The sequence below is a fragment of the Notothenia coriiceps genome, unplaced genomic scaffold, assembly GCF_000735185.1.
Source record: "Notothenia coriiceps isolate Sejong01 unplaced genomic scaffold, NC01 NC01_scaffold00020081, whole genome shotgun sequence".
Taxonomy (NCBI): Eukaryota; Metazoa; Chordata; class Actinopteri; order Perciformes; family Nototheniidae; genus Notothenia; species Notothenia coriiceps.
In genome coordinates this window covers 370,915-393,130 of record NW_011352782.1, presented here as the reverse complement: position 1 = coordinate 393,130, position 22,216 = coordinate 370,915, and the positions used below count along the sequence as shown (strand labels likewise).

At 41.3% G+C, this 22,216-nt stretch overlaps 1 protein-coding gene across 3 annotated transcripts in view; it reads left to right on the top strand.

Annotated features, from left to right (window-relative positions):
* The window catches only part of col5a3a (collagen, type V, alpha 3a), a 44,815-nt gene that overhangs the window by 3,468 nt on the left and 19,131 nt on the right, over window positions 1-22,216 (top strand). The window contains exons 2-26 of one of the 3 annotated variants that reach the window (XM_010779302.1): window positions 4,738-4,905; window positions 5,196-5,409; window positions 5,753-5,915; window positions 10,253-10,375; window positions 11,794-12,210; window positions 13,003-13,122; window positions 13,222-13,338; window positions 13,440-13,493; window positions 13,597-13,638; window positions 14,261-14,323; window positions 15,596-15,670; window positions 15,812-15,895; window positions 16,021-16,077; window positions 16,379-16,432; window positions 16,546-16,599; window positions 16,723-16,776; window positions 17,326-17,379; window positions 17,619-17,672; window positions 18,729-18,773; window positions 19,984-20,037; window positions 20,221-20,265; window positions 20,362-20,415; window positions 20,911-20,955; window positions 21,334-21,387; window positions 22,067-22,111. In XM_010779302.1, the coding sequence (XP_010777604.1) occupies window positions 4,738-4,905; window positions 5,196-5,409; window positions 5,753-5,915; window positions 10,253-10,375; window positions 11,794-12,210; window positions 13,003-13,122; window positions 13,222-13,338; window positions 13,440-13,493; window positions 13,597-13,638; window positions 14,261-14,323; window positions 15,596-15,670; window positions 15,812-15,895; window positions 16,021-16,077; window positions 16,379-16,432; window positions 16,546-16,599; window positions 16,723-16,776; window positions 17,326-17,379; window positions 17,619-17,672; window positions 18,729-18,773; window positions 19,984-20,037; window positions 20,221-20,265; window positions 20,362-20,415; window positions 20,911-20,955; window positions 21,334-21,387; window positions 22,067-22,111 (2,309 nt within the window). Of the gene's footprint in view, window positions 1-4,737; window positions 4,906-5,195; window positions 5,410-5,752; window positions 5,916-10,252; window positions 10,376-11,793; window positions 12,223-13,002; window positions 13,123-13,221; window positions 13,339-13,439; window positions 13,494-13,596; window positions 13,639-14,260; window positions 14,324-15,595; window positions 15,671-15,811; window positions 15,896-16,020; window positions 16,078-16,378; window positions 16,433-16,545; window positions 16,600-16,722; window positions 16,777-17,325; window positions 17,380-17,618; window positions 17,673-18,728; window positions 18,774-19,983; window positions 20,038-20,220; window positions 20,266-20,361; window positions 20,416-20,910; window positions 20,956-21,333; window positions 21,388-22,066; window positions 22,112-22,216 lie in introns of all 3 variants that reach the window. The other 2 variants (XM_010779301.1, XM_010779303.1) reach the window with 2 other exon arrangements.

Sequence of the window (22,216 nt, the reverse complement as noted above, 5' to 3'; positions counted from 1 at the left end):
ACAACAGGAAGCAGCCACTGACATATCAGCACAGCATCCTAAAACAAACTAAAACTAATGTTGTGTCGTTCATGTTGAGTTTATCATTGTAGTTAGAAGAGGATCAGTCTGCAGATTTCTCAGAGACTCTACATTGTAGATTTAATGAGAGTGAACATTCTTCTTGATATAAAGAAATACAACTTGAATACAGAAGACCAATTAACACTCCCTATTGCTTTCCCTTGTCAAATTTGATCAAGTAAACAAATGTAAAGCTATTAATAAAGTGGTATTACAATTTTTTTTTTATAAAGATCACACACTTAAAATGTATTAAAGACTTAATGTAAGACACTTTTGGTTGCATTTATCATCACTTATATTGTCTCCTAATACTATTGATGACCTCATAACCCTTCAGTATTTGGTACAGTCAAAGGAGTTCCCAGCAGCCTGCTACACAACAGCTGACTTGACTTGTTCCTAAACTCTAAGCGATAACTCAAAGCAGACCCAACCACAAAGCGGGGCGATAACTATCTCTGCCTTTCAGTTTGCATACTTCCAGTCCAACAAATGTCTGCATGTTACAGTAAATGAACCTTTCTAGCACATTCTTTTTTGTTTTAATAACCTGTTTACAAGAAAAGAGCAACGTGTGTGACAGATTAATACAGTAGTCTAAAGTGCTGTTTTTTCCTCTCTGAGGGCATTATAATTAAGCTGCACATAAACAGTGTGTGCAGGCTGTAAGGCTATACTATTGAGTCAGAGTATCAATCTTATTTGGCTTTTCATGCGTTTACATTTTCATCTATTCAGAGCTTGTATTACCTCTCCTCACCTCATTGTGTTATTGTCCACTCACAGCAGTGACCCAGACAAAAGGTCACACCCACCGCTAATTAGATTAAGGCTGTTCTTCATGGAGCCTATGAGAAGCTGTGACTTGATTTATTCAACCACTTAGACTAGATCTGTCATCAGTTTTCCCTATTAATCACCACATGCGTTACAGCTTGGTCACAAAAGGTTTTCTGAAGAAATGCCCACTGAACAGTAGTTTTTACGGAGAGTGGAATTTCAGAGAAAGAGTTGATGTTCCTTTACTCATCTCAGGGTTGTGGTCCATGGTGGGAAATGTCCATTGCCCGGATTCGTTTTGGCTTCATTTATTGTAAAAATCCCCCAAATTCCCAGGAGCAACCGTTTTCGACAGAGTAGTATTGTTTATGTGCAATTTGTATTTCCAGGCTAAGTTGGGAGTGTAGGTGGAGTGAGTCATAAAGACTGTCTTCAGACATATTAGCAGTGGAAACACAGAACACATTATGTCCATGTATAACTGAAGCGGTGTTGAGTTGTATGACCGCAGTATCACACGGCCAGATAAGAAACACAGATGTAGACTGTCTGGTGGCATTTCCAGGGGCTATAGTGTGATCTGTGTTGTCGAGCTCTTTTCTGTCAGTTAGACTGTGGTCAGCTCTGTCACTGGACAGACATGGATGTCTCATACTGTAGAAAGAAAGAAAAGCACAAGAAAAAGGACGCAGAAATGCCAGATGTCTGTGTAATTGCTGAATGTTTGAGATCCTTCCCATGTACTCTGACCTTTTAGTGTGATTGGAAAACTCTCTGAGTCATCATTCCTCAGAGATCCTGTGATGCTATTTCAAACATGTTGAGCCATAAGTAGCGTGGATAGCATGCTGCACAGGCCAACATAATAACCACAAGGTTGTGAGATCTGTCTCAGTGACCATATCTAACAAGTGATACTTAAGACAAACTCTTGCTACGTTCCTTTAGAAGTAACACCATTTGACAGATGAGATAAGGACATTCAAACCACAAAACCTAATGAGATGCAAGCAGAGCCTGCTCGGACAGTCAGTGCTGCAGGATAGATAAAGAGCCTGCAATAATTGGCACAACTTAAGGTAACATAAAGGGATTCAAAGCAGGTTATAGATCACTATCTATCCTGTATTGCTCCATAGATACAGGCTCCAGCCGCCTTCCACATATTTTATGCTTGTATTCGATTATATTTTGCAGCAACTTTAATGGATGGATCCAATGAAGTTCAGCACAGGTTTTCGCCTGTTATTGAATCCGCTTGCCTAACTTATAACAGCTTATTTTGGACAATCGGCTGTGAGATGCCTATTATTCTCTGCACGTTTATCTGACAGATCATTGTGAATGCAGTTTCTTGTTTTGGAGGAATTTCTGCTGCTCGTCTCAGATTTCTCCCTTTGGCATTGTTACACATCTCGACTGTTCTCTGTTGTCTTGAGAGTGTCAGAGGTCATCAGTCTCCTGACAGCCCATTGCTGAACATGTTTAGAAAGGGGCCACAGCGATTTTCATAACACATATTTGTTGAGGCAGAAATGCACTTTATGTGGTTCTTAGGGAGATAGAGTCTTTGAATAACTTGAAATTCTTAGAGAAAAACTAAATAGAATTGAAGGAAAGTTAATTGTGTTATTTTGTTTTGAGATTATTTTGTCAGGTGCTCTCTTGGACAGGCTGACAACAAATCAAACATTCCTGCTAAATAAAACCCATGTTGTTTCAATTTAGAAGATTATTCAGACTTATGTCTTATGACCACTTGTTCTCCCTGTGCATGTGTATGAATGAGCGAGAAAGGAAGAAAGATAGACTGAAAGTCAGCACCAGTCAAGGCCAGATCAGAGCTAAAAAGAGTTCATTTGGGATCAAAAAATTAATGAAATACAAACATTAGGAACTAGGACCCAGACATGATGATAAGTGCAAAGTTAGTTTAGTGTTTCGACAAATATGCAGATGATTATTAAGCTTTTAGTTAAAAGAATAAAAGACTCTGGCACTCTGGCAAGGCATGCCTTTTCTTTTTTTGCTTCAAAAGCAGAGGTCTGATAAGGGCTTTCGAGGATGCAGCTAACTATCTTAATGTAAATGTCAAAATGGTTGCAACAAAATATTCACTCTTCTTGCTAAGCAACCAGCATTGTCATTTATCGGCATTTCTTTTATTGGGCACCTGTATCAGGCAGAAAGACATCGCGAAGTGCATGTGAAATCAAAAACGATATCAGGGACTATATTCATTAACCATTGAATATGTAGGTGATTTGGCAGTGATATTTTTAAGTCAACACCTTATTCCTTGACATTAAGGTCTTGGTTGACTGTCATGAGTGTTAGAGTAGATTTAAATATTATCTTAAAAGACTGTGTGTGGTGAACACACAGGGGGGGAACACACAAATATAACTGTATGGGGGTTCAGCTGTTATAAGCCAGTATCCTCTTTAATTATTGAATATACACTGCTTGTTTATTACTCGATATGAATAAAAACATAAGCCCTATGGTCTGAAATACCTTTAGATCTGCTACCTACCAAATGTCTTCCATTGTTGGAGCCTGGCTATAATTCACAGCTTAACCTATTTACAACCCTGTTGCCATGCTAGGGGACTGAGAAGGCAAGCTCACAAAGCTGCTTGTAATAAATGGCCTCTGCTATACAAACAAATAATGCCATAAAATGCAATGTGGTGTTTTTCTGCATGCAGAGCCTGGGCAACTGTATACTCTAGCAACATGTTTAATTAACAAGGGGGAAGAAAAGGCCATACTCTGTATTAGCGGCAAGAGCTACAGGAGGCAATTTGGGTTTAGGATCCTCATTTCAGATGTCTGGAATGCTAAGTGCTGAACAGGCTCTCTCCAGCAGCTGGTGGGAGCCTGACTAGGCACAAAACTCTGATCCTGACTAATGCTCAAGGCAGCCCTTTATCAACATACATTCGACAACATGACCAGGGGACTGTGAATAAAGCTGAGGCTTATTGTAATGAGAGAGCCAACACTGGCAGATACTTCAAATCTACAGAGACATCTGTTCATCAAAATAAATCCCTATCTTAACAATACATAAGATTGGTTTTCTTGTAATTCAAATCAGCTTGTTTCAAGAGTTTTCATGAGAAAACTATCTCTAGATAGTATTGCAGTATTGAGCCTTGTTCTGTTTGTTTTTTTAGATTTCTAAATTTGATAAAACCTGAAACAAGGGGAAATGGAGAACAAATCTTTGTCTTAAACTAGATTTAAAATAAAGTTAGATGACAAGTTAGGACAGATGTTCTAGCTGTAAGAATACATGAATCATTGATGCGCCTATTTATGCCCATGAAGTGTTTAAATTGTGATAAATGCGATACGGACATATTGCTGCTCGCTGGTGCATAGTGAGCGGTGTGCAGGTGTCAGCTGTCAGGTGTGTTGCAGTAGGATTATGGGTTAGTCTGTGTACCACCCCTATCCTATAATAACCCCCACAGAAGCCTGGCCACCTGCCGCCACATCTCAGAGGAGCCTGTCTCTTCCGACAACTAGGAAGCAGGAAGCCTCCGCACTTTAAAAACAAGCTTCCAGCCACACTAAACCCTGCTCTTCAGCTCTGTAACAACCGGCACTTAACTGAGCCAGACAACAAAGTGCTGTCATACTGATGTGACTCAAAGCATGCTTCTGCAATCGGCTATGAGTTCCAGCCTTTCATAATATTTTATAGTTTTGTCCAAGGCTATAAAATAGGAAATCTTTTTTTAAATTAAAAACTGTCTACTTTAAATCTGTGGAATTAGGAATAGTCCGGCAGCATCAAATCATATTAACCAACATATTTATTTTATCTGCTGTATCACAATTTGCAGAAGGTTAACTTGTTTCCTTTCTTTCCTTTTCCAGCTAATCCCATTGACGTTCTGCAAGTGCTGGAGCTGTCAGAGAACATGGAGGGGGTCTCCTTGGAGGCCGGTCTCTGTACCAGCAGGAAGGGTTTGGAGGAGCCCGACCTGGCCTACAAAATGGACAAAAACATCCAGCTCAGCGCTCCCACCAAACAGCTCTTCCCTGGTAATTGACTTTTTTCGAAGTGGGATTTAAAAAAAATTGCAGAATCTATTAAATGTGACACTTTTGAGAGGGATTCTTCCCTCAGTAGAAACCTTAAAACATCTGACTTCTAATTCTCTTTACTCCTCCTCGTGAGTGTTCACTGCTTTCGTGGGCAATATTTTTCATCATTATTATCTTTACTCAAGTCTCACTGGCAGCGGGTGGTGCCTGCATGTTATAAAAATATCCACTCCCTGCTGTGCTCTCTCGTGTATGACCTTCTCTTCTCTCCTCTCTTTTCCTCTCAGACTCCACATTTCCTGAGAATTTTTCCGTGATGGCTACAGTAAGAGCTAAAAAGGGCTCCCAGTTCTTCCTGCTCTCGGTGTATGATGTCAATGGGGTGCAGCAGCTGGGGCTCGAAGTGGGCCGTTCGCCTGTCTTCCTATATGAGGACCAGCAGGGGCAACCCACACCAGAAATGTACCCAATCTTCAAGAAAATCAACCTAGCAGATGGAAAGTGGGTATTTTGAGCGTAAAAGTCTCCATTCAAGCAACAAAATAGCTGTCTTTCTTTTCATGTGATGGCACACAGCATCTCATCTGTGTGTTTGAGAGATTTCCCAGCACTGTATAATATACAATGAATGTGCATGTATAACTTCCCCAAGGTTTCAATTCTGAGGCGGGTGTCTGATTCATACAGCACACTTGATGTTCTTGACCTTAAATGTCCTAATGAGTCCTAATGTCTTAATTAAAGAGGTGTATAAAACCTTTTCGTATTGCTGATTCTGCTGGGCAACAGAATTCTCTTCAGACACTAATTTCCATTAATTTTCCTTCGCTCTTTGTTCTTTCAGATGGCACAGGATAGCCTACAGTGTGCAGGGCAAGTCTGTGACCCTGTACTTAGACTGTCAGAGAATAGAGACACTGGATCTTCTGCGAGGAGACGACGCTGTAGTCAGCACAGAGGGTGTCACTGTATTCGGAAGACGGCTGCTTGACGAAGAAGTATTTGAGGTAGGATATTGTCAAAGTATGGGAAGTTTGAATATATTATGTATTGTGTTCAAACAATGAAGGTGATTTCCAGCAAATGTGTTTAGGCATCTCTTGTTGAGGCAGACAAAGAAAAGGTAGTATGTGGGTTATCGGTAAAGGTCCTGGGTGTTAATCGATTCCTGAACATATGGGGAGCCTACATCAAATAGTTTGTATCTATATGCAGAGACGGACTGGCCATCGGGACGTTCGGGACAAATCCCGATGGGCCGGTACTGAAGTGGGCCGGTCGGACGATTTGGGCCGGTCGGATAAGTCACTAGCACCCCCCCTTCCCGTCGCCAATTTACTATTGGTATTTACTTGCGGTACCAAGGTGGGCCGGTCGGATAAGTCATTAGCACCCCCCCCCGTTGACAAGTTACTAGCGGTATTTACTAGCGGTATTGAGGTGGGCTGGCGGTACCGAAGTGGGCCGGTCGAGAGTCCCGGGCTGATTTTCAGTCCCAGTCCGCCCCTGTCTATATGGCATGGTACAATTTACAGTTTTGTCTGAGAAACAGTCGGATAAGTATAATATAAAATAAATTACTAAAATAAGCTAAGAAAACATTTAACAGGGAACATCATAGTTCAAGGGGCTATGGGGCAACAGGGGTTTACCGTCACTCAAAGGCAGCAAGAACAAAGCATTTTCATTGCAAAGCCAAGTATTGACACATTCTCTATGCGGTTGGACATTGGAAACATGTTGTTTTCTTTGGCCTCTTCCTGTGATGGTTCTGACTTCCCTCAGGAAAAAAACCTGCTTCATATCTTTGTATATTTCTTTTAATTGTTAGTTGTATCACAGAAACATTGAGTTTTTCTAAACGGCATCTACCAAAAAAAAGTAAAGCACATTGAATTGTGTCAAAGGTGCATCAATATGATGGGAAACCGTGGAGGAGCACAAAGCTTCAAACTAAGCCATGGGAGAGGTTCCAATTCCTTTATTTCTCTGCGGTAACCTTTATTGCCACAAGTCATTCTTTGTGCTTTCCATGACAATATACAACCACTGCTCCATTGTCATTCTCAAAGAGGCTCCACACATCCCAAATCTCTCGCCCACAGCATGAAATAGAGATCAGCTCAAGCCCTTTCTCCTGCCATGCCTTCGAGGGTCTCTGCTCAGCAGGAGCACTAAAGAGTAGAAAAAGATAGGGAGAGGTATAAAACATATCAAATTCAGAGAAATTAAATCCCCCCAAATCTTTGTCCCCTGAGACACCGAAAATAACCAACAGTTTATAAAAGGGAACACACTATTTAACTTAAGTAGAGTACAGAGGAAGGTGACAGAGGCTATCACCCCCTATTGGCCTAATGGACAGAAACCACAGCTTTCTTCACTTTCTCCAGGAGAAAACAGATGTCCAAGTAAACACTTATAGCCTTCGGGTTTTGTGTGTAGTCAATAACTACCTTCCTCACCTTGTCCACTCATTACCCTTAACTCCTCTATTAACCTTACCTCAGTTACCCCTCCCATGCAATACGTTACTCTCCGCTCCCTTCCTGCCCTTCCCTCTCACATAACAGGCATTCCAGTTTTTAAATGAATTTATATCCCACTTCAGTAAGGAAATGTATCCCTTGTTGGCTCTATACATTTCCCTTTTTAGAAACAAAAAAGACAGTTGCATCTTTGGCCTTGCTCCAAAAACACTCTCATGCCATTATTCATCATCCTCAAAACGATTTGTTGTGGAGAGTAAACCCCTTCAGAGGATCCAATCAATCCTTTAGTCCGATCATATTTTCTGCGGTTATTCTGGTCATTTTATTAAAGTTCGAAAGAAGCTCAAATGAGCCATCCGTTTAATTGTTCTTTGACACATGTGATGGTAAAATAAGTGAATTCACAGCTTTGTGCATATCTAGGCCTCAGTGTTACACACCTCTGGTGAGGCTGGTACCAGGGGAGGAGAGATTAACAGGCTGACCTCGGCCCTCTGTTCCCAGGCCCTGGTTCCGGCCCAGTGTGGGAGCTCAGCGTGGGAGCATTGGCAACGTGGTCAGCCACTAATGTCTCTATTGCTTCCAGATTGTCCTACAAATGACTACAAAAGTTTGGTGTTGAAATGTAACAAACATTAAACTGTCCACCAGCCTGGTTGTGCTCCTTTGGCCGCTGCCTGCCCTATTTGTCCCTCTGACACGCTGGTTGCTTCGATAAGATCCAGCCAGAGTTTATTTGTTAGGAAATTCAGAACATTTCCGTTTCGATTAGGGCTGGAAATAAGATGTTTTTGGCTCACTTTTACAGGCATGTTTAAACCCAAACCTGTCAAGCATATCATTAAAGGGCTGCTTTATGTAAATACTTAGCACCCCATTGCTTTACAAAGGAAATTGTAGAAGCACATTAAAACGGTCAAGGTCTATTTAAGTAATATTTTGCCCTTGGTAATAACTTGTGTCTCAAGGTGGCCAGAGGTTTTTGATTTGTTGTGAGCATCTGCTGCATTTTAAACAAATAAGGAGAATCCACATGCTGTTTTCCTTCTGTGAGCTTATACTTTTGGCTTTTCTTTCACCCACATGAGGTTATGAGTCACACAAACACACGAGTACTTCATTGACGAGATTGGAATCTGATTACGGTACTGCAAATTAATCTGCACCTCATGTAATGTCTACTTATTTGTGAATTGGTGAAGGGAGGTTACTGTTTGCTTTCTGGCACCACACACCTTTTTGCAGACAGCTGGGGAAAGCAAAGAGGTCACTCTGAAACACTAATGAACCCTTGCCAACAAAGCCATGTGTGACCTCATGTGTGGATTCAGCTGAGGTGTTTTCCCTTTCTGTGTCCTCTTCAGAAGTCTTTGCCCTGTCCTTAATGGAGAATGGCAGCGCTTGCATTATTTTGGGCAACACTTTACTCAATCTGTCTAGGAGAGCTCCTGCTGGGAAAGAAAACAGGAAAACTTCTCTGTGAAAGTGTTTTCTTTGATCTCAAATTGAGATTGGATTAGATTGGAATAACTCCCCCCACTGCTTTTCTCTCTGTCTCTCACCTCAGAGTGCAATATTTTCCTTTGCATAACACAGGCTTCTAGCTGAAACAGCGAGGTAAAAGGATTAGTGGATAAGAACAATTTTTTTACGTTTGATGTCATAAATGAAAGCATAATGTCCACGCTTATTCCTATGTTTACAGTTTCCTGCATGGTTATTAAGACTTTGAATAGACTTGCATTGCTGATACAGCAGAGGCTGAAATGGAAGATATATGAGCCATTGCCGTGTCACAAATACGATATGTTTTGATTGATTTCACCCCTGGCCACTAAAGCCTAATTAATGAGATTAAAATGGGACTATAATTACCACAACATCAAGCAGTTAATTTGACGCCTTTTATCATAAATGGTTGCCCAGCTGTCACTGGATAACATTTCGCGCGGCAATACAGTATGTTCGCAGTGGCCTGTCAGTTACATGGACTCCTATCAATAATGTCATCTAAACGTTCTCAAACACTTTGCCATTATGGCCATCTAAGTTTATTTCTAGTTAAAAAAAAGTGTGTATTTTCTTTTTTTTTTATCATACATTTTTTATTGCAACATATTCAATTTACAACACATTACAGAAGACAATTCAGGTTGCACAACATTTTGGATTAATTCAATCCCATCCCTCTATCCTACATCCCACCCACCTACCCACCCACTCAGTATTTATTGATTGTAATATAAGTAAGAAAGCATTTGTAAACCATTGGCGTTTTAATTTGATAATTCTATGATTAATAAGTCAATCGACAATTAATATACTAAGTATCTTAGCTCAAAATAGCATTATGTAATAGTTTAAAGTAGACAGAAGACAGAGTGATGTTGAATGTAAGGCTGTTGAAGGTAACAGAGGCTCCGGGCTTAGTGCTGCAGGGTGCAGCAGTGCTGTCTGTGTGTGAGTTTGAGTATAGACACTGGCTTTGCCTCCAGGGCTGGATAGAAAGTGAAAGGTTCTGACAGGGGGGTGAGAGAAAGCTATTTGACTGTTTCGTGTACACAATCAAACTTCTCCTGGAGTTATGGGAACTCAGAGAAGCTGTGGTCAGTAGCAATTGTAACTCTAGTTTGATGATGCTACTGTATTATACAGTATCTTGCTTTACATCTATGAACGCAGTTCTGTTGTTCCCCTACTGTCTCTATTCTTTTGATACATGTTCAATCTACTGGTACTTGTAACATCTCTTCACTGTGTAGTGTAGCAGCTGCTGTACAGTATGTTTCTGTCTGCTTCTTCTGTATGACTGACGTTATAACTTCTATCATTTCTGTCCGCCTGTATTTCAGGGAGATATTCAGCAACTACTGATTCTGGAGGATGCCAATGATGCTGCCGAATACTGTGTAAACTACATACCAGACTGTGACTTTGATTTGCCCTACACCAGCAAATTGCCAACGATTCATGAGGTCAGTACTTCCAATAACAGCAGGCAATGCCTTCAATTAAAAAACGTGCGCAAATCTTGGTATAGTTTTTGGAAAGTTGCTACAGTGAAGTAGAGTATAAGGTCAACAACTGAAGTCTGCTTATTTCAATGCATGCTATTGTTTTGATTGTTTGATTGAATAAGAGTTTTCCGTAGTTTAGTAGCTCTGTGTTTTACGATAGTTGCTTAAGTGGGCTTGGAGAAGCACTTGCTTCACAGCCAACTACTACAAGCAGCCCAAGCATGCATATCAATAGAGCTATGACTCCCTAAGACTTGTATGATTTATAAGCAGCCAAGAGTCCGAGCCAAAATAAGGTCTGAGTATAGTGCAAGCGTGCCGAGTCTGTTTGAAAAAAGATAGATAGAAGAGGCCATCAGTCAAAGGAGAAGTGTCTTCTTTCAAATGCAGCAAAGTGCAATCTTATCGCAATCTTATCTCACACACACACACACACACACACACACACACACACACACACACACACACACACACACACACACACACACACACACACACACACACACACACATAATTCAAGCATGATATAATAGCTCTTCCCTTCCTCCTTCAATCATGGATATAAATTACTGTATATTTCTTTGGCTGTGTGTGAAAGAAAGAGATAAGAAGAAGGGAGGCAGCCAGAGAAATAGAGGCCAATGGAAGCTGGACTTCAAGGATTACATGATTTTAACTGAACACTTACATTTCTCATGTGTTCATTTTTTGTCACCACGTGCTTACACTAATATTTGTGTTCCCACATGTGACAACATTTGAGTCTGCACGCAAATGTGTGTGCTTGGTCACTGATTATTCTCCAGAGATGGCACTCTAATGGTAGTGTTAGGCCATTTTCATAATCATCCAGCTGGCTTTTAAAGAACTACAGCTGACAAATGAGCTCTGAATCCAGAATGTCAACATCCGTCATTCCACTGACCTACTTCTCATCATTTCTCCTTAAACACTGACCTTGTTTACAAGTGGATCAAAATCACTTCTCTGATGACTTTTCCAGACTTGGCCTTATGAGTCATTTTCAAATCACTTACATGCAATGGACATCTCACTGCAGTATGAAACAACCCATATTTTCTAGAGCACACAGAATTAGCATCTCTTTAGGACCATAAAGAGTGACCCCCTGACCCCACAAAGCATCACGAGCAAACAACTCTGTATTTGTTTGTCCCTCTTTTTATGTTTACTTTGGGTTTTTGCCAGCTCAATGGGAATCACAGTAGATGTCTCGCCCTATAAGAGTGCTTGTTTGCATCACTACTTTACTGTCTTCGGCTATTTCTCTTATTGTGTTTTCATTCACAGCAGTGTTGGTTTAACCCCCATTCTCTACCTGTGCCCTCATTCTTGCATTCCCTTTCTCATAAAAGAAGTCCCAACTTGCGCCTGATGCCTTGATGCAAAGTGACCAGCCCGATGAACAAAAGAAGCATTCCAAAAAGGACAAGAAAGACAAAAAGAACAAAAAGAAGAGAGACAAGGACTCTAAAGGGAAAGGCAAAGGCAAAGGCAAAGGCAAGGGCAAGGGCAAGGGCAAGAAGGGATCCAGAAAGAAAAAACATGGAGAGGGTTTCGAAGATGGCTTTCTCAGAGTGTCCACAACACTGCCGGAGTATCTATCCCAAGAACCTTTTCGGACCACAGCATTTCCAGAAATGAAAAGCATCTTAGAAGCTTTCATCCCCACTGAATTCTTCGACAAAACCCTCATGGAGATGCCCACACATGAGCCTGACTCTACAGCTGAGGCCAGCACGGTGCTGCCCAGTGCACTGCCTGAATCAAAGGTTACTGAGGAGGTAGAAAAATTCACTTGTAGATGCCCTCCACCCCCACCCCATCCTGCCATGTTGACTGATCACTCCCTTAATACCTCCTAACCATAGCAAGCACCTCTTCCCTTTCCAGTTTCTTACCACCACCACTAACCAGCACCATCCTAATCATCACCTTTACTACCAGAAAGCAGGGAGAACGCATCTTTGACATTTTTGATGATCTTACTATATGCCTTCTTCCTGTGTGTTTTTTTGTGAGTTTTTTTGTGAAACATGCATGATATGGAGGTTACATACAGTATTTTCTTATATGTTAACCTGCAGAATAACTATTGCGTTTAGAGGTCATTCAATGTGAATATTTGCTAAATTTTGAATTATGAAAATGCCAAAATAACTTTATATCATTTTTGTTTTAAATCCAATAATTGTTTTAACCTCCCACTGAAGCAAACAAGGAATGATTGTGTATGTTTCCTTCATGTCTATTATCTGCTAATTAACCAAGTAAACAAATGCTTCATGCACACGCTGTTTCTGTAGCAGTGGCAATCTCTGCCATGCTGCCACATAAATCTGATGCAGCCCATCAGCTAATTACACTCCAGCAATGTCATTAACTGCACACCTGTCAACTTATCCTGCATAATCAACACATAAAATACAACTGTTTTGCTAACATTCTTATTGTGCGTTACAAAATGTGCTTCAACTTGGAAGCACTGCGTGCTAATGAGAAGAGCTCAGTGTCCCCTGCTTCATATCTGCTATGACTCATTGAGCCCATGTGTTGGCCCGCAGGAGGACACGCCAGTGAAGGAGCCAGTAATGGAGGAGCATGGAGATGACCTTTACGGAGACCTCTACGATGATCTCTCAGTTTCCACGGTAACGGCGGGCCCCAATGTAACAGATTATGAGGTAGGTTCATTGAAAATGCGAGAAACTTCCCAGCACAAACAAATTACGAGTTTATTTTTGTATTTACTACACCTGAATGGAGTTTTTTTTCCTTAATAGGTTCTTGATTATGAATATTACAAGAATGACACAGAGCCAGAGTATGAGGAGTATGAATTATACGAAGAAGGCTTTGACTTTGCAGAGCGGGAAGGAGCAGAGACGTGGGATGCAGAGGTAATTCTCAACATGAACTACATCAAATCAGTAGTCAGAACTTCAAATGCAAGTGTCAAGTGATTTGTAAAAATCTACATCCATCCGTTTCTCCTCCTCAGGTTGAACTCAGAGCAGAGAAAGGCCAGAAGGGAGAGCCAGCCATTATTGAGCCGGTGAGATGCAAGAGACATTTAATGAATAGCATAGTAGCTTTAGTTATAAGCATGGGAATGAGTTAATACTCTTCTAATTGTGTCTGTCTGTGCCTGTTTCTAGGGCACATTAGTAGAAGGACCCCCAGGACTACCAGGGCCACAGGTAAGCCTTTTCACTGTCTGAATACAGAAGGAAATGGAACTTTTGACAATGCCTCGTCTCTGTGACTGTACAGGATGTGGCACAGTGGAAAATAAGCAGGAATGGTCCAGATGTGGTGCAAGATGTAATTTTATAACCATCAGGATGCAATATGTTGTTTTCCGAATAGGAAATACGTTTTTCAACCCTAAAAATACACCCCTGTATGAAAATAGTTTCCTAATATTTAGTGTACCATTAACACACAATGGAGTGTATCCTTACAAATAAGTAACCATACTTTGATTCAAAACGACATAAAGGAATGAAAAGGAATTATTGTCAGGCTTTTGAAGGGTTTCAATAATACATAGAATAGAATAGGCAGGCGTGTGGCGCAGTGGATAGAGCATTGGTGTTCGGATCAGGGGAGCACAGGTTCAAACCCCACTGCAGTCAGCATGTCGTTGTGTCCCTGGGCAAGACACTTCACCCAAAATTGCTCCTGTGGGGATTGCTCACAGTATTGAGTATGTAAGTCGCTTTGGAGAAAAGCGTCTGACAAGTAACATGTAATGTAATAAGTTAAATAAATATTCCTAAATAAATGTGTGTTTCAGTGCTCTGTATGTTTCCTCCACAGGGGCTCTTCGGCCCAGCTGGACCAACAGGCCCTCCAGGACCCAGAGGAGACCCTGGTGACCTGGTGAGTGCAGCTTAGGTCATGACCTGGGCCCTTATGAGTAGTTTGACACCATTTTAACTCCTTCACCTTTGGGACAAAGCTTGGGGCTTAACTGCGATGTGAACTGAGCCTACTGGACTTAAGGGATGGAAGTTGACATTTCTACTTATCATAATTCCATTGTTTATAGATTTATATTGTGCAATTTTCCAAAATCACATTGGTTTCTCATACAGCATCTCTGTATAGTATGTGTATTCACTCTCTGTCCTAAACGGCTTGTTGGAGCTCCTGCCCCGCCGCCCCCCCTCCCCTCCCTGTGAGCCCAGTGGCCGTCTGCGAGACGGCGAGACACAGCGAAACCCAGCCCGAATCACACACACACCCGCAGCCTGGCTGGGAGTTTGTGTGTGTGCTCAGGCTGAGTTCCATGGTGTCCCGCTGTCTCGCCGACCCCACATCAGTGAGCCAGCTCACACTCTCCGACCCCTCGCAGCAGTGAGCCTCGCAACGTCCCACCGAGTGTCTGTGAGGAAGTCCGCGGATTGGTCCAAACGTATCCATTTGGACCAATCTGCGGAGCCGTTACGTTACGTTACGTCACTATACCCAAATACGTCACTGTAACCAGGAAGAAAAAGAGAAATCTCCAACGAGGTGTTCTGGGGCAGCACAGACAGGTCTTTTCTGTGTTAGAGTTTTACTCGCTACAGGGTGTACTTTGAGGGTTTGTGACTCTGTAGACCATTTACATGCATAAAAAGCTACGTAACACACAAGGGGACGGGTAATAACCAGAAAAGCATGACATGGGACCTTTAAGCCTATACACTACAGATGTACACATACTATTTAACACTCTAAGGATTTAATTAATTTAATAATTATTGGAATATCCTGTAGAAATTCAAGGCATTAGGTAAAAAAAAAATCCAATGTGGTAAGTTAGTAAAAAATATTCCCACTTCTTCACTTGTTCGTGGAACCAGTGTCAGTTAAAATAAAATGAAATTGTTTTATCAGTATAGGAACAATATCTTACTGATTGGAATATATATCAGATAACTTTTAACAGTAATCTAATAAACACAATCTTAATAACTCAATGCAACATTAAATTACTTGTTAATTATTGTTAGTTACAGTGTGTAAACTGAAGTTAAGGGACTGTATGTGTCATGACATGTGGACATGGACCAAAGGTTGTTTTTGCAACGATAAGATTGCAGGGAAGTTTTTTCTCTGTGCACACAGTAGCCAATGTTTATCCCTTTTCCTTGACTCTCTTTTTAGGGCCCCCCGGGACGTGCTGGGATTGCTGGGGTTGATGGGATTCCGGGTCCTCCAGGAACCCTGTTGATGCTTCCAGTAAGACCTTACACCATTCTGACAAGAGTGGTACAATGTGGTGTAATGCCATTACCACAAGGGGGAGCTGTGTGATTGAACTTCATTTACATTTGGTGAATCCTGCAGTGTGAACTGACTCATCTTTTTCATTGCCTCAAGTTCCAGTATGGAGGTGATTCCCAGAAGGGACCAGTGGGGTCTCCACAGGAGGCACAGGCACAGGCTATCCTGCAACAGAGCCAGGTACAACTATCATCAGTGACTGTTGATATTTTCCATTCTATGTTTTAGACCAATTTGTTGCATATTAAAAGTAAAAGGTATCTTGTGCAGTGTACATTAACATCCCTGTTGTGTTTTCCTTCCAGCTGGCACTCAGGGGACCTCCAGGTCCACTGGGTCTTTCAGGGCGACCAGGCCCACTGGTAAGACACTCCCTGACCAAATGTGCCTCGTGCCTCAAGGGCTCCTGCGACCTTTAACCTCAACTTCACATTCTGCCTCATCAGGCACAAGCACTTCTCTCACCCTCCTATCCTACCCACATCATTATGCATGCTCAGTATGTTCAAATTGCTTGTGAAACCACTGTAGAGTTGCAAAACATGAACATCTTTGTATTATGATTTGTTCTCAGCTCATTTGAATTTTGTCAGTTTGTTGCTGAATTGGAGTTAAATTGCTTTGGTGCATCGTGTCATGCTTTAATGAAATGTATTTTTGCAGGGACTTCCAGGTTCCACTGGGCTCAAAGGAGACCGGGGAGACAATGGCCCCTCTGTAAGACAATACATTATTATTACTTGATTTTTTGTCACATTATTGACTTCCAATTGTCCTTTTGACTGCCTTTTAAAATATATTTATTCTTACTCTATTTCTTTCTCATCTAGGGATCAGCAGGGTTGGCAGGCCCTCAAGGAATTAATGGAAAGGCTGGAAAGAGGGTGAGATATCTTGAGTATTGAGGTTAAACACTCAACATGTCTCTGCATTTACCGCTTACAGCATATTGTGCAAGATTCCAGATAAAGCAAAACACAATTTCAACTGGATTGTGTGTTTTACAGGGGCGTGCGGGAGCAGACGGCGGTCGTGGAGCTCCAGGTGAAACAGGTTCTAAGGTAAGATTTTATTGATCTCTCTGCACTGCAATGCAGGCGATCATTTCAACGAAGTCTTTCATGCTTATAGGATATTAGTTGAGGTTATTGCTGTGTGTGAATGTTACATTGACAGTTGTTACATCTCATGCTGAGGTTTGATGTTCTGTTTCCATGAACACAACAAGACCACACGTTTAAGCAGCAGGGTCACACACACTATCTTCACTTGCAAGTGTAAGCCTTTATGTATCCAAAAAACATATATATATATATATAAATATATTGACAACAAGGCAACTCAATACCTAACAGCTGCAGGAAGAGTTAGCAAATAAATCAGGCTCCCTCGATGCTGTGTCTAACAGAAGAACAGAGTCTTTATCAGTCAAAGCAGCATTTTAGCAGACCTACAGCTAATCTGAAAGCTCCCTCTCCCCAACACATACGCAGAGCAGATGGGAGGCTCTGCCAGGGGACACTTTTAGGACAATTCTGCTAATGTTTACACATTACCATATGTTTGTGTCTTTCAGGGTTTAATGCACTTTCTTCTCCATTACTTTTCAGGGTGACAGGGGTTTTGACGGCCTGCCAGGTCTCTCAGGAAACAAGGGACACAGAGTGAGTTAGATTTGTTAACCAAGCATGTCACTGTATTTATTTAGTCATTTTGGCATTTACACCTCATGCATGAATACCTTACACATCATATGGCAGGTTGTTATTTGCACATTATTATCATGATCATTGTAAATCCTATGATGGCAAGGTATACAAAAACAAATGGTAGATTCTGCTGTGCTAAAATTAGAACAGTCCTAAATATCTTGAGGGTTGTATCTAATGCTTTTATCTTGTAGGGGGACAGAGGAAAGCCTGGCCCTCATGGGCCTGATGGAGATTCAGGAGAAAAGGTGAGTGCAGAGTATTACTTTCATCAAACAAAGGCTAGAAGATACTTCTGGCAGCATTGCTTTGTTTTTCTTTTTCATTAGACAAGGTTAAACAGCCTTTTCAGATCAGTGAATCAATTTTACAATCCATCTAGATCACATATATCAAACTCAAGGCCCGGGGGCCAAATCCGGTCCGTGGTAGATTTAATTTCGGCCCGCAGGATCATTTCTAATTACTATTAGATCTGGCCCGCCGGTATATTGCACGCACACCTTCACTCAATCCTGAGGATTTCCTCAGCTCAGAGCCTGACCCCAAACATTGATGAACTTGCACCCAAGATGAGACGCCAAGTTTCTGGCTTGAACTAGCATCACAGAGCAGCACACTGAGTTTCAAAGGATGTTTCCTTTTGCACTTCTTTTCTTTCAAGCTCTTGTTGGCCTGTGGAAAAATGCAGATAGAGCAATAAAAAATGAATGCAACTGATTATTTAATGTTTAATGTTGTTTGTATAGGCAATTAATTTAACCTTTGTTAGTTCCAGGTTTAATATGTGCAATAAGTTAATTTCAAAAAGTTTTGCAATAAACATTGAACCAGTCCGGCCCTCGGCTAGTACCAATTTTCTTATTTTGGCCCACTGTGTATTTGAGTTTGACACCCCTGATCTAGATGGTAAAGCACCACCGATCAAAGTAGGCTTTACTGAAGTCATAAACTCTTCAATCTTTTTTTTTGCAAGGCGCTGGACTGAGTTCATTCACGATCAAGGTTTGCTAAAGAAATGAAAGTTATGCTGCGCATCCCTGACATAGAATTGAAAATATGAAAGATAGAAGCTCTCTCAAGATAGTATCAATCCATGCAGGCGGTCGGGGGAAATTTGAGAGAGCGATCTATTATTCTTTGCTGGAAGATAGTTGAGCCTTATCTGTCAGGCAGGGAATTTCTATAATGAGCTATTTTCACAGATTATGTCCGTGGGGATATAAATGTATCCACGCCTGAGGTTGATTTAAAGAGTTGCATAACATTTTGGTGTTGAATCTTTTTTCATCTTGTTATTTCAGGGGTCAGATGGACCTTTGGGGCCAAGAGGGCAACCAGGCGAACCTGTGAGTAACCCCATCTGTAATGATATGTTCTCTCCTAGTGCACATAATGCAGTAGTTCATGTTTATTGCTTCTGTAAACAAAAAAAGGTACAAAAGATATGTATCAAGACTTAACATTGGATTTTCTGAAAAATTCTTACACAAAAACCCTCTCCTTAATGCAGAAACACAGAAACAATATTCAGAAAGAAACATGGGAGGATTGTTGGAGATCACTAGATTAAAGCTAGGGCAGAATTTTAGCCCAAATCTTACACTAAATTACATAAAACGTCTTCTCATACTGAACATGAGCAAAGCAATAGAAACACTGCATCATAGTTTACGATATACAACCACAATAAAAAAGTGTACTGCCACAGTGCTCACCGTAGCATAAAGAGAGAAAAGGTCACTTGGAAAAGGCATGCAGCTTGAAGACAAGAACGTAGAAAGGCATAACATATATTCAAAATCTGTCATCGAGACTCTACCTGTAGGGTAGCTTTAGATCAGAGAGACCACTAGGTTTAAAGAGCACTGTTGAAGGAGCTGTCATTCCTCCTGTGTACCTCTGCGGTGAACGCTGGTTTATTGCTTATGACTCACACTCTATCTTTCTCCCAGGAGGTGAGGTTGAAGCACAGCGGGGCTCTGTCCTTCCGAATGGATCACCAATGCAGGACAAACTAGAGTCCAATAAGACATGTTAGGAAAGCTGTGTAACTACAAAGATACAGTACATGAAAGGAGAGGAGTTGGCTGGTTTGATGAAAGCGATAGAGAGGAAGTGATGGGAAAAGTGAGGCAGCAAGAGGCAAATGCGAGGCAGAAATTTGGTTGGTGTTGAAAGGGATAAGAGAGGAAAGAGGAAAGAGATGGAGTAGGAGAGGGGAGAGATACAAATCCTGGCCTGAATGATTATATTTCCATATCAATCACTTCCCAGGAGATCACAGATGTGGCTTTGGAACAGGTGGCTTGGCTTGCCTACAAAGAGGAGGGCTGACAAAAACAGAGCACACCAACACAGACTTTTGCTGTCGTTATGGCTAGCACATACAAAACCAGATGCCCCCCCCTCCTACACGCAGTTAAATACATTATTTGTCACCCCCTGATTTATCGCTCTCTCTCCGTAGTTCTGATTTATGATTAGGTATTCCGCACTCACTCCATCTCATCATGAATGCAGGTTAGCTGCTTACTATTTGCTCTGTTTTGTCTCCAGGGTTCTCGGGGTCTTGTCGGACCAAGGGGGCCACCTGGCCCATCTGGCCAGCCGGTAAGTCAACATTGCCTTCATTGCAAAATCAGAGCTATTTAGTCTTTTCAACTCCATCAAATGTCCTCTAGTGCCTGGAATCATCAATATGCCACTGACTATAAACAAGGAAGCTATCGAACATTTTTTCGATTAATCTTGGACATTTCATCCATTGTTTTCTGACATTTTCAATTTTGTCAGGGTATTCGTGGGATGGATGGAGTACAAGGGTCCAAGGGCAACCTGGTCAGTCCTGCTATCTTTATAACATACTGTAATATGTGTTATGATACATATAATTTAGAGGCAGATTGTGTGACTATCAGTCTTTGTTGTTGGCAGGGTCCAGCTGGAGAGATAGGGCCCCCAGGTCAACAAGGAAATCCAGGAGTACAGGTACAATACCAATACAAAAAAACTGTGCTGTTTCTATGTTCAGAAATCCACTAATTACACATCATATAACTGTATTTAATTCATAAACACATCATTCAAATAAGCACAATCACTTGCAAGCAGACAGTTTCTCTCTCTCTCTCTCTCTCCCTCCCTCACCAACAAACACTTTATCTATGTGGGACAAATACTTCCAGTTTCTGTTATATTTTCTGCTCCAGCTGAAGGTTGACTTCACAGGTTCTTTACAGGTTTGAAAATCCTTGGGCATATTGGGCTTGTACAATTCTTTCCCACTCTAATTGCATGACATTAAAATGTATTCAGAAAATAAAGCTGTTTTGATGACCTAATTAAACATATTTGTGCAGATGTGAGGCTTCCACGCTAAGCAACCAAATGTCACACACATATCATAAACAGGCATACTGTCTCAAGCAAAACTCCTCCTAGCCCTGTGCCACTTAACCTGATTGATGCTTTGTTCTGTTCCAGGGTTTGTCTGGTCCTCAGGGTCCCATCGGATTGCCAGGGGAGAAGGTAGGTTACATGTCTCTCACTTAATTTCACAATTAAAGCTGTGACCCTGTGACCCCTGTCATCACATAACCCATGCTAGTGGAGCTGCAGAGTACAACCTAACCACTTCTAGCTCCCATTCAGACAAGATACAGCTAGACAGGAAATCAATATAAAAGAAACACACACAGGCAAAACAGACAGAAGAAACGGCCTTGGCCGCTGCACATCATGAGGCTGGACTGAGAAAAGAAGAAAGTGGACTAAGTCATAAATAGAATGTTTTAGTAAAGGAGCATCAAAGATAAATTAGAAATGTGGTCTCCAAGACATAAGTTAGGGTGCTATATTTTATCGTAAGCTTATATCAGTATTAATTCCTCTTTCTGTGCCATACAGGGTCCGCAGGGGAAACCAGGCATGCTGGGACTACCAGGCATTGATGGTCCTACCGTAAGTATACACACATATACAGTACAGGCATTAGCACAAAGGCATGCTAGAGTACAAATGCATAAACATGCATGTATCCATGCATACCTTTGCACAATCAGTGTCTATGTATATATACATTTATATAATCAGACAGGCCCCTGCTGCTTCTTCCTCAGTCAGCTCAAGCTACTCAATGGCAGCTACATAAAAAGCCAACTCTTTTTGACAATGGTACATCGTTTTACAAGTTAAAGAGCTCACACAATAATCACTACTAATAGCCATTTATGTATGCACACCCTAAAAGTTAATGAATCTAACGAAGCAAAATTAATACAATTTGCCATCCTACACTCTCTGTGTTCTACCAGTTGGGGGACGCGGGGGGGCAGAAAAGCAGGAAGCATTTCTGGAATTGATCCATATCAGTATGAGCTTTAGGAAATAATAAAAAATATTGCAGCTGCAATGCTCAGAAATAACTTTAGATTGCACATTTTAATGAGTTTCACTTAATGTTCCTTGTATTGTTCTGCAACGCTTTGTAGCACGCAATGTTTTATGGTGCTTTACTCCCAGTGGCAATGGTTTCCTCTGTTTCATTGGTTGGTTGCACATGGACCTTTCCATCAAGGAGTAATACAATAATTATGTATTTTCAGAAGTGCTAAGTCTGATTCCTGATATATAATTTCAGGGTCACCCAGGAAGAGAGGGCCCGTCGGGAGAGAAAGGCATCCAAGTGGGTAACTGAATATCTGAGGCTTGTACTGTTGTGGCACAGCAAGATATCAAAAGTACATTATCATGGTGTTTCTTACAATCTATTGTAACTGTGCACTCACTC